The following is a 12204-nucleotide window of genomic DNA, read 5'->3' on the forward strand; positions in this document are numbered from 1 at the left end:
CTGGTCTTATAGTTAACTGCAGTTTAAATCAAACGTCAGTGACTTTTCTTGTCCTGAATCATTGATAAACATGTTAAATCTCCAGATGAGCTCTGCTGTGCCACATCTCAGAACTTAAACAGACGACCTGCTGCAGTCCAGTTATCCTATACCTCAGTATTTCTGCAGAGCTGCTGCAGCAAACATCCAGCTCATCTGTCTGTGTGTTGGTGGGCTCAGGTGGTGAAGCTCTGCATCAATAAAAACTCCATCAGCTCCTCGCTGAAGACACCAAAATCTGTTTGTGTTTTCCTGTTTTCATCTTACAGCAGAAACACGTGGACTAATCTCTCTCTCTCTCTCTCTCTCTCTCTCTCTCTCTCTCTGCAGAAGTGAAGATGCAATAAACCAGATGGCCGTCCCTCCCTTCTCGACTCCCCCTCCTCCCCCCGCCCTCAGCCCCGTCAGCCCCGAGGTAACGACACACACTCAAACACACTAATGTCAGTTTCATTAACCTCAAATATGACTAAGGATATTCATCAGAGTCCTCTTTTTATAAGAGAGACATATGATGTGTCTTTTCTTATATAACACCTCACATAAAACTGTTGGTGTCTGTTGATGCAGAGGTTCATCTTTCTCTCCGTCCTACTGTCCCTTATCAGCCACAGCATCATTCAGCCTATGCTGCTTTTTAGGATTGATTATTAGAGCACAGAAGGACGTCTCACACACTGCAGGGCTCCAAAAATATAATTATTTATTGCACCAACGTGATGTTTCGAGCCAAATGATAATGTTTTTGGAGCCCTGCATTGTGCGGGACATCTTTCTGTTCTCTGTTGGCTCGAGACATCACGTTGGTGCAATAAATAATTATATTTTTGGAGCCCTGCAGTGTGTGAGACGTCTTTCTGTTCTCTGTTAGTCTCCTTTTTGGCTCAGCACCTGTCCACCTAGGTTTGGATGTGTGTGTAGACTTTTTTTCTTAGAATTGATTATTAGCCATAATGTCAGAACCCTTTAAGATGGACTGACCATGAGCTAGCTGAGGGAGAAACCAGGATATACAGGCATGAAGAAGTCACAGTTATATAATAATAATTATGATAATAATAATAATAACAATAAAACATTAATAATAATAATAATAACAATAATAAACTTTTTAAAAAAGTTTTTAAAAAAGAGCAGAGAAACCCCCTTACTCTGATCCTTGTGTTCTCTGTTTTTGTGTTTCTGTCAGTCCATCCCTCCAGCCCCCACAGACGGACCCCGACCTCCGGACAGCCTCCCGCTCCCATCATCAGACACAGCGGTCAGTGATGTAGAGAGCCAGTGTCCACAGCTGATGATTTTAGTGCTGGCAGCTCAATGCATAAATCCCATAAACCATACATCTTTGGTCTGAGCTGGGCTTAAAAGTGTCGCCCCAGGGTTCTCAGCTGTTTCTGCTGCATCACTCACAGTGCTGTCGCTGAAAACAATTCAACTTTTAGAGCAGGAATGCTCTTTTCAAGAAGGAGAAGACTTCTGATATCAGCTCTGTCAACAACCGAGCTCTTACAGCACTGGCGGAGGAAATACTGATGCAGCTCGTCCTTTTCAGGGCGTTAGTTCATGTTCTTCAGTTGTTATAAATGCCAGGAAAGAATTACTTTACATTTTTCATATTTCTAGTTTTTACATTCAATAAGAGAAAATATAATTCACACCAAGCTACAGTGAGAAGCACTCTGAAGAGGAAGTTGAGGGCGCTAGCAGAAAAACTGCAGCTGTGGACCCAGACCCAGGTCCGGAGAGTTAATGTAAAAATGTGTGCGTCACATAGATGAACTTCTTTTCTCTCTCTGTAGTAGACGTATGTCTGAGAGAACTGTGTTTAACAAAAATCAGTAGATAAATAAACCATCTGAGTCGACTAGCCGTTGAAAGGCAGCCGTCTATAACTGTACGTACTTGACGTAGATTCTTCTTCTATGGTGGTGGATGTAAATGTTTCTAAAGAGTTAAACCTCTGTGTTTAAGCTGCGGTTTGTAAACGTGACTGAGGATCTTTGTTTGTTAACAGGACGAGACGAGTGATGAAGCCGAACAGAACAACAAGAACAGAAACAGAAGCAGCAATAGCGCCCCCAAGAGTCTGAGAGACAGCAACACCTCCAAAAAGGTATGAACTCGGGCTGTCAAACTATTCAAACTTTATTTTCTGAATTTCTGTAGTTAATCAGGATTATTCTAACCTAGCCTTTTGCAAACTTAGTTATGCATTATGGAACGAAAAATTCTTCTCGGCCACCAAACCCCTCATACAACCATAACAGAACTCTTTAACTCCCAATTTTAATAGCAGAAACACAGGCACACACCTCTCTACAGAAGGCCTCACAGCTGACAATGATATCAGAGCAGAAACCAAGCCATGAGGTCAAAGGTCAAAGGAGACAGGATTGTTGACAGGCACAGATCTGGGGAAGGCTGCAGAAACATTTCTGCTGCTCTGAAGGTTCTGGAGAGAACAGCGGCCTCCAGAATTCTCACATGAAGAAGATTGGACCAACCAGGACTCTTCTAGAGCTGGTCACCATCGGGGGAGAAGAACCTCAGTGAGAGAGGAGACCAAGAACCGGATGGTCACTCTGAGCTCCAGAGATCCTGGAGGAGATGGGACAAAGTTCCAGAAGGAGGACCATCACTGCAGCCCTCCACTGATCTGGACTTTAGCTCACAGCCACTCACAGCTCATTCTCTCAACACAGCGGTGTATTTAAACATACTTCTCTCTAATCCTTGCCTGCATTAATGCTGATGCATCACACTGCTGCTTAACCTCCTCCACCCCAGCCTCCTCCTTTGTAGCATAAAGCTGGTTTACCTTCATATTCAGATTCATGCTAGTTTTATAGTTTTTTATCTATTTATATGAGAGTTTTAGCCATGCACTCCCCTGAAAGTCAAAGCGTGCTGCTTGACTAACACAGGAAGCCGTCTCTGCCATGTAAAACTGTAGATCCATTTTGCAGTAAAAGGGTTGAACTTATGAGGAGTGTTCCTGAACAAAGAGCCAAACTGCTGAAAAATGCCTTTGCAAGAGCCACAATCTAAGTGGTGAACAGTGGCAACAACAGCTTGATGTAGCAATAAAAATAAGTTTAAATGGTCAAAAAGCAGCAAAAATGGGTGAAAAGGGGCGAAAATGGGGAGAACATGTGGAAAAAGGGTCAGAAAGTAGCAAAAATGGTTGAGAAGTGACAAAAAAATGAGTTATAGGTGGCAAAAATGGTCCAAAATTGGCAAAAACTTGGCAAAAAAATGAGTGAAAAGTGCCTTAATTAGGCAAAAAGCAGTCAAGAGTGGCAGAAATGGGCAAAAATTGGTAACAAGTGGTGTTTAATGGCAAAAGGCAGCTATAATGGGCAAAAATGGTGAAAAGGGCAAAAATGGGATAAAAAATGGAAAAAAGTGGGAAAAATGGGCAAAAAGATAGGAAAAAAAAGGGTATTTAATGGCAAAAGGTAGCTTAAATGGGCAAAAAGTGGCAAAAAATATGGAAAAGTGGCAAAGAGAAGTGGCAAAAATGGGCAAAAAAGTTAGAAAAAATGGTATTTAATGCCAGAAGGTAGCTTAAATGAGCAAAAAATTGTGAAAAGGGGCAAAATTTGAATATAAGTGGCAAAAAAGTGGGAAAAATTGATTTAAAAAAAGGTAGGAAAAGGGTGTATTTAATGGCAAAGGGTAGCTTAAATGGGCAAACGTTTTGAAAGATATGGAAAAATGACAAAAGAAGTGGCAAAAATGAGCAAACAAGTAGGGAAAAAGTGGTATTAAATGGCAAAAGTAGCTTAAATGGGTGGAAAAGGGCAAAAAAGTTTCCCTTTTTTAAGGTTTTCTGGATGAATAATATTTCAAATTAAGACATAAAAGAGCCACAAATCATCTCAAAAGAGCCACATGTGGCTCTAGACCCACACGTTCCAGACCCCATCACTGCTTTAGACTGTGAATTAAAATAAAAACTCGTTCATGGTCAAAAACCAACTCACGCCGACTTAGAAAGTCTAAATATCAAAAACCTTTTTATTCATGGGTACCAAGGACAAAACCCCTGCCTATCGACTCACTCTGCTGTGTTTGCCTCCTGCAGAGGCTGAAAGCTGCAGAGTCTCCAGAGAACGATCTGCAGGCTCCACGGGCATCGATGGAGCAGCAGGTATGAAACAGAAAAACTGATTTATACTAGCTGATACTTGATCTGACTTCACTAGTTCCACACAAATTTTTTTACTTTGAATTTGGCCAGATAATTCCTTATCAAATTACATTCACCAGACATGTATTTTTTACACCAAATTTTGGAATATAAGTCCACAGCGTGCAGTTTCTTTGCAGGTGTGATGTATTTTAGTACTGTCTGTTTTTCCACCATGTGGAGTTTGTCATTGAGTCCCTCTGCCCACCCCATCTGTGCAGTTGTTGTCTTTAAATGAGGTTTTTTCAGCATTCAGCATTCCACAGGCTTTGTGTCACAAAGTTCAGGCAAAAAACTCAAAAGGGAGGACCCAAAATGCAGATAAAATAAAAGACTGGTTTATTTAACAAAAGAACTACTTACAACTAAAACACTGTAATCAAAATCAAAGAAACAAAACAAAATCCAAGGAAGGCACGAAGAAAGCACGAGGAGTAACACAGGGAAGACATCTACAATGAACCGACACAGACACAGGGAGACACAGAGCTTAAATGCACAGGGAGTGATTAACAATGGAGGACAGGTGTGGACAATCAGACACAGGTGGAACTGGTGAAGGTAATCACAATGGAGGGAAACTCAGGCAGGAAGCAAAACTAGAATCACACACGAGGGAAGGCAAACTACAAAGTAAAACAGGAAACATGGAACCTAACACAGGGAGGAAAACTAAAACATGAAACAACAAAACAAGAAGCACAGGGAATTACTAAACATAAAACACAGGGAATGTAAAACTAACATGAAACAGGGAATTACTAAACATAAAACACAGGGAATGTAAAACTAACATGAAACAGGGAATTACTAAACATAAAACACAGGGAATGTAAAACTAACATGAAACAGGGAATTACTAAACATAAAACACAGGGAATGTAAAACTAACATGAAACAGGGAATTACTAGACATGAAATACAAGGAGTAACTAAACATGAACATGAACTAACATAAGGCACAAAATACACAGAAACACAAGGACTACAAGAAACACCTAAGAACTAAACACCAGAAATATACAAACTAGAAAACCTAACTACAATGTAAAACTAAAAACATGGAAATCACAGAACAAACAAGGAAAACATGAGGGATCAAGAACTGAACTGAACAATACAGAATTAACACAGGAAAACACTAGAGAATCTCAAAAACATAATAAATCAGAACCTGGATCATGACACTTTGTTTACTTCCCAGTAAACCACCACTTTCTTTAAATTTGCAATTATGACCTAATGAGGTAGAAAAGACTGTAAAAAGTGGCACCAGCTTGGTCTGTGTTGCTGTGTTTCTGAGCTTTGCACAGTGATGCAGCTGCTTTCAAAACACGGTGAGTGGGGGGGTGTTCAGTAGTGATCAGGGGCCTCATTTATAAACACGTACGCACAAAAGAAAGCGTACGCCACTTGTAAGCAACGTTTGGGATTTATAAAAAACAAACTTGATGGGAAAATGAGCGCACCTCCCCAGCAGCTCTGACCCTGCCGTACGCAAAATATCTGGATAAACGGGAAACTGACCTCAACCGTAGAAGGATGAAATTAAAGACTGATGTGAAATTGATACATTTTTGTGAAATAATCGAATATTACACATTTCACAACACATATTATATATGAGGGATATATTTGCAAAAACGAAAAAAAAAGAAGAAAAATTTACATTGATGTCCGAGGGAGTGCGTGAACTCACGCACGCGCTCGTGCCCACACACATAGCCTTTAATATTGAATCAATCATCATGAATCAATCAAAAAGGCGGACAAACACCGTGCTCCCAAAATGTGCCATACAAATAAAGTTTTACATTTATAATAATTGTAATTAAAATGACATGATCAGTGACATGATGCTTCTGGCACATTTGCTGTATCCCTCTGCATCCATCACCACCCCGCTCAGGAGGGATTCCCCAGTGATCCCCGCCAGCCTGTCCTCTGTGGGGATGAGCTCCGGTGTGCCCTTTCCCCCACCTGTCACACAGACACTCCTTCTATGAGAGCGATGCGCCTTTTCGCCTCCACTTTTATGTCGGACCATTTCTTTTTTACTTCAGCCACAGTCCGACCCTCTGAGGCAACGTTATTTACAGCATCAGCCACATGCCTCCACTCTTTTGCCTTTCTGGCGTTAGTGATGCCCAAACTGTGGCCACCAGATAAGACTCTGCGTGTGTCCACCTCTCCTATTAAAATCACATTGAGTGGAATTTCTTTTTTCACTCGTTTTCCATCTTGGTCCATCGTAAAACTGATATCATTGAATATTCATCAAGAGCGTTCACCTGACCTTTGAGAGGCACCATATGGGCGGGGCAAAGCGTTCCCTCACGTGTGACAACTTTAGAGTTGATTGTGATCTATAAATGGAAACAGGCGTAGGACGTGCGTGTGCACTCTGTTATAAATCTGAAAGTTTTTGTGCGCACGCATTTCCTGTGTTTCCGGCGTACGCCAGCTGTAGTGATCTTTCCTACGCACAGTTTTATAAATGAGGCCCCAGCTCATAATGTCAGTGCATGCCTCAGGATTGTATACCGGTATATAAGACAGAGCCACCTTTTAAGATGAGGAGAGTGTGTCTAATTGACAGGCTCTAACAGTACCTTTTCTAGTTTCAGTTTGTTTCTTCTGTCTGATCCGTCTGCTGCCTCACTGTGATGATCAACAGTGTATCTGATGGACGACTGTGTGTTTCTCTGTGTATTTCAGTCCTGTCGCTCTCACAGCAGCAGCTCCAGTAAACACACAGCAGCATCTCCTCCTCTGATCAGCCCCGACCTGCAGACCGCCAACAGAGGTACACACAAAAACACACTCTTCAGTACATGTGAGCGTCCTCACTTCTAGGTTTCTGTTCAAGTTTTGGCTCTAAATAAAGAAATGGCATTGTTTCCTGAGGGTTTTAAACAGAAATGATGGTAATAATGAAGAGTCTCTAGGACTTCAGCCCCTCCTCAGGTGGAGGTCGGTGCTCTCAGAGAGGACCAGCTTATACCAGTTTATGGCGCTAACAGTTAGCACGGCTAAACAAAGCAAAATATAAAGTTAAACGAAACAGTATCAGATCAGTGCATAAACTCGTGTACTCACCGATACCTTTTTAAGCAGTATCAGACGTATTTCCGATACTGGTATCAGTATCGAAACAACCCTAAATTGAAATCAGGTAATCCAATCATTTCCATGTCCACAGGTGTATAAAATCATCACCTAGGCATGCAGACTGTTTCTACAAACATTTGTGAAAGAATGGCTCGCTCTCAGGAGCTCAGTAAATTCCAGCATGGTACTGTGATGTTACAATGTTACAATGTCATTTTTTAGCAGACGCTTTTCTCCAAAGTGATAGGATGCCACCTGTGCAGCAAGTCCAACAGTGAAATTTCCTGGCTCCTAAATATTCCACAGTCAACTGTCAGTGGTATTGTAACAAAGTGGAAGCCACTGGGAACAACCGCAACTCAGCCACCAAGTGGTAGGACACGTAAAATGACGGAGCAGGGTCAGCGGATGCTGAGGTGCATAGTGCGCAGAGGTGGCCAACTTTCTGCAGTCAATGGCTACAGACCTCCAAACTTCATGTGGCCTTCAAATTAGCTCAAGAACAGTAGTAGAGAGCTGGAGTGACCAATCACGCAATCTGATGGACCAGTCTGGGTTTGGCAGTTGCCAGGAGAACGGTACTTGTCTGACTGAATTGTGCCAAGTGTAAAGTTTGGTGGAGGGGGGATTATGGTGTGGGCTTGTTCTTCAGGAACAAGCCCACACTTCAGGAACATCAGTGTGTGACCTCACAAATGTGGCTCTGGAAGAATGGTCAAAAATTCCCATAAACACACTCCTAAACCTTGTGGAAAGCCTTCCCAGAAGAGTTAAAGCTGTTATAGCTGCGGAGGGTGGACCCACGTCATATTAAACCCTATGGATTAAGAATGGGATGTCACTTAAGTTCATATGCCAGTCAAGGCAGGTGAGCGAATACTTTTGGCAATGTAATGTACAGAGGTGTTTCAATGGATCTAACAGGTAAATCTGAGGAAGAAACTGGAGCACAAGAATCACTTAATGCAGTTTAATCAGGTGCAGAGGACAAACGTTTCAACACACACTGCTTCTTCATCAGAGTCAAACAAAGGGTTAACCCCATGACATTCCTTTCAACCCTTTAAAAAGCAGTGCATAAGGCTTTTGACTCTGCATGGGTCCATAATTGACTGAATTAGCATCATGCTGTGCTGAGGAGTTATAAAGAGATTTAGATCATTAACTCATAAAGAAAATGTTTACTGAGGGAATAGATCAGCTGAAAAGTAGTCACAATTTATTATTGCGTTCTATACAATCAAACTGTCTTTTACAGTCAGTGGAGTAGCCCTGTGCTGGACTTTTGAAAGAATTCTGCTTAAGACACTTCAGCAGTGGTTTAACTTTAACAAGAGGCCAGGTCCACAAATATAAGAACCACCCCTCTTTTCTTCCTCAGACCCTTCCTGCTGTGCAGTGGTTCCTGGTCAGGAGACGTTGTTGGAGATCTGTAAAGGCCGATCTGGACTGGGACTCAGTATAGTGGGAGGAAGAGACACGCAACTGGTAACACACGCACAAACACACACAAATACACACAGAGTTCACTCATTAATGCTTTCTTCTACTCATTTCAGTTCAGAAAGCTTTTTTTAGTATTAATGTAACAGTCATAATATGTTGTCACAACATCAGTTTAAACATTAAAAAGCAAAGAACATAGAGAAACATACATCACAGTCTTACTTGATCATTATTAATGTCTCTCCTAGGACGCCATAGTGATCCATGAGGTTTATGAGGAAGGAGCAGCAGCCAGAGACGGTCGACTGTGGGCCGGAGACCAGATTCTCGAGGTATTCACATAGAATACAACTGTACCGATATTAGTACTGTTAAACTGGTCTGTCACTGATGATAAGGTGATTTTCTTGAGAATTGAATCAAACAGTGAGTTCACATAGAAAAGAATCCAAAACCGTACATGGTTAATTGGAAGAGTGTGCCTTTGTGGAGTTTATAACTTCTTTAAAAACAAATTCAAGACGCAGCTGCCTCTGTATGAACCATAAAACAACTGAGACCATCCAAGGCTGACGCTGCTTTCTGCAAATGTAAAAATGTCTGCCTCCACTGTGATGATTAACTTTGTGACCATTCCCTTTGTTGAATAAAAAAATGATGTGTCATCAAATGTCCCGCATCATGTCTTTTTTCAGGTAAATGGGTTGAATCTCCGTGGGGCGTCCCATGAGGAAGCCATTGCTGCCCTTCGTCAGACACCAGCAAAGGTCCGTCTGACAGTCCTTAGGGATGAGGCTCAGTACAGAGACGAGGAGAACCTGGACGTGTTTAAGGTCGAGCTGCAGAAGAAGAGCGGCAGAGGGCTGGGACTCAGCATTGTTGGGAAGAGGTCAGCCTTTAAAAACACAAATGTACCTAAAAATAATAGTAAATGTGCTCTAAGGCTACAAATGTAACTTTGGGATTGTTGGTGTATTTGTGCATTAGGAGTGGCAGTGGGGTGTTCATCTCTGAAGTGGTCAGAGGGGGCGCTGCAGAGCTGGACGGTCGCCTGATGCAGGGAGATCAGATCCTGACGGTCAACGGAGAAGACACGAGACACGCCTCACAGGAAACAGTGGCTGCCATACTGAAGGTAACACTCACTGAACACATACACTCATCCTGTCAGCTCAGAAAACAGCAGCTGTGGGCACAAGTCTGAGCTCTGAATGTTTCAGTGCTTAAGTGTCCTGTTTTTACTGTAAAGCACTTTGTTTGTTCAACTTGTCTTCCTGCAGTGTGCCCGGGGTCCGGTCCAGTTGGAGCTCGGTCGGTTGAAAGCTGCATCATGGATCTCATCCAGACAAAGCTCACAGGGAAGCCAAGTGAGAGTTCATGAATGAATTAAGGATTAATACAGTGCTGTGTAAAGGCTTTCTCCCCTTCCTGACATCTTTTTTTTCCATAATTATCACGTTGAAATGTTTCAGATGATCAGTCAAATTTTGATATTCGACAAAGATGACCTGATTATAAGTAAAAGTCAGTTTTTAAATGATTATTTCATTTATTAAGGGAGAAAGGCCATCCAAACCTACCTAGGCCTATGTGAAAAAGTCACTAAACATGGTTGTTCCACCCTTGGTGGCAACAACTGCACACGCGCATTTGTCATAACTGTCAGTGAGTCTTTCTCATCGCAGTGGAGGAATGTTGTCCCACCAATTTTTGCAGAATTGTTTTATTTCAGCTACAGTGGAGAGTTTTCCAGCATGAACAGCCTGTTTAATGTCACACCACAGCATCTCAATCACACTGAAGTCCAGACTTTCACTTAAAAAAATGCTGTGTTAGATTTACTCCAGATGGAACGGGACACCAGTTATTCTGGTCAGTCCTCAGAATATTTTCCCAGAAGTCTTGGGGATTATCAGGATGTTTTTAGTCAAATGTGAGATGAGTGTTTGTGTTCTTTTTGTTCAGCAGTGGTTTGGCCTCAGAACTTTCCCATGATGCCATTGTTGCCCAGTCTCTTTCTGATTGTTGAATCATGAACTCTGACCTTAACTGAGTCAGTAAGGCCTGCAGGTCTTTAGATGTTGTTCTGGGTCTTTTTGGGACCTCCTGGATGAGTCGACCATGTGCTCTTGGAGTCATTTTGGTAGGCCAGCCTCTCCTGGGAACGTTCAACCCCTATCCACAGTTTTCCCCTGTTGTGGATAATGGCTCTCTGGAGTCCCAAAGCCTTAGAATTGTCTTTGTTACCCTTTCAGACTGATAGATGTCAGTGACTTTCTTTCTCTTCTGTTCTTGAATTTCTTTAGATGGTTCCATATTGTGTTGGAGATCTTTTAGCCTTCTTCACTGTCAGACAGGTTCTATTTAAGGGATTTATTCATTCAACAGGCCTGGCGGTAATCAGGTCCAGGTGTGGATAGTCGAACTGAACTCAGCTTTGCAAAAATGTGGTAAATGTTGGTTAATTCATGATTTAACAAGGTTGGCAATGACTTTCGTACATAGGCTCAGGTAGGCCTGGAAGGCTTTTAGCCCTTCATAAATGACATCAACATTTAAAAACTGACTTTTTTATTTACTCGGGTTATCTTGGTCTGATAATAAAAATTAGTTTGATGATCTGAAACATTTAGGTGTGAAAACCAAGCAAAGAAGGAAGGGGGGAAATACTTCTTCATGGCACTGTATATTCAGCTCTGATTGGTCAGATTTGCTTATAGTTGGATAAATTTTAAATGTCCTTTTTTTTGTTTCGTTTGCAGTTATGAACCTAATGGTCTTCTATGTTGAGCATTCTATCAAACAAATGAAAATAATAATGTCAGAGTAAAAACAGAAGGAAATACTCCGTCTTTCATTGTCTATGGATCATTAAAACACCTGGATATGCTTTAATAAAATTATTAGTGAACCACAGACTAAATAAAATCCTCCCATAGAGGAAGTGTAATAAATATAATAACAATGATTTGGCAGTAAGTCAGTCAATAATAAATAAAAGTGTTATTTTTCAGATGAGTCGTGTGAGCGGGAACAGCTCAGGTGTTGTAGCCCCGCCTCTCACACATACCTCAACATCATGTGACCCCACAACACCCGACGCACTGACGCCAACCTCCAATGACCCCCTTAACAACAACACAAAGACCCAAAGTGACATCACTTCCTCCTCCAACAGCACGGGTAAGGTCAAAGAGAATCAGGTTATTTTTGTTTATCAGTGAGAAGACAGATTTTAAAAGTTGACGTCTGATGTCTCAAGAGATTTTTACTTTAGAAAAATGAAAGTGTTGATTAATCCTATTTCATTGATATTGTTATTGTGTGTTTGCAGGGGGAGACACTGGCGTTCGTACTGTGGAGATCACAAGGGTAAATACGAAAATATATGAAGCAAAAAATCGAGCGTATGGTGT

At 41.6% G+C, this 12204-nt stretch overlaps 1 protein-coding gene across 2 annotated transcripts in view; it reads left to right on the forward strand.

The window, feature by feature from the left end:
* patj (PATJ crumbs cell polarity complex component) overlaps nucleotides 1-12204 on the forward strand; it is a 207865-nt gene that overhangs the window by 188923 nt on the left and 6738 nt on the right. For both annotated transcript variants that reach the window (XM_041791897.1, XM_041791898.1), the window contains 12 exons: nucleotides 370-454; nucleotides 1229-1300; nucleotides 2054-2152; nucleotides 4127-4192; nucleotides 6950-7037; nucleotides 8724-8830; nucleotides 9037-9120; nucleotides 9484-9677; nucleotides 9776-9923; nucleotides 10069-10155; nucleotides 11803-11971; nucleotides 12123-12160. In XM_041791897.1, coding sequence (XP_041647831.1) covers nucleotides 370-454; nucleotides 1229-1300; nucleotides 2054-2152; nucleotides 4127-4192; nucleotides 6950-7037; nucleotides 8724-8830; nucleotides 9037-9120; nucleotides 9484-9677; nucleotides 9776-9923; nucleotides 10069-10155; nucleotides 11803-11971; nucleotides 12123-12160 — 1237 coding nt within the window. The remainder of the gene's footprint in view (nucleotides 1-369; nucleotides 455-1228; nucleotides 1301-2053; nucleotides 2153-4126; nucleotides 4193-6949; nucleotides 7038-8723; nucleotides 8831-9036; nucleotides 9121-9483; nucleotides 9678-9775; nucleotides 9924-10068; nucleotides 10156-11802; nucleotides 11972-12122; nucleotides 12161-12204) is intronic.

This window comes from Cheilinus undulatus, linkage group 7 (assembly GCF_018320785.1).
Source record: "Cheilinus undulatus linkage group 7, ASM1832078v1, whole genome shotgun sequence".
In the NCBI taxonomy this organism is placed as follows: domain Eukaryota; kingdom Metazoa; phylum Chordata; class Actinopteri; order Labriformes; family Labridae; genus Cheilinus; species Cheilinus undulatus.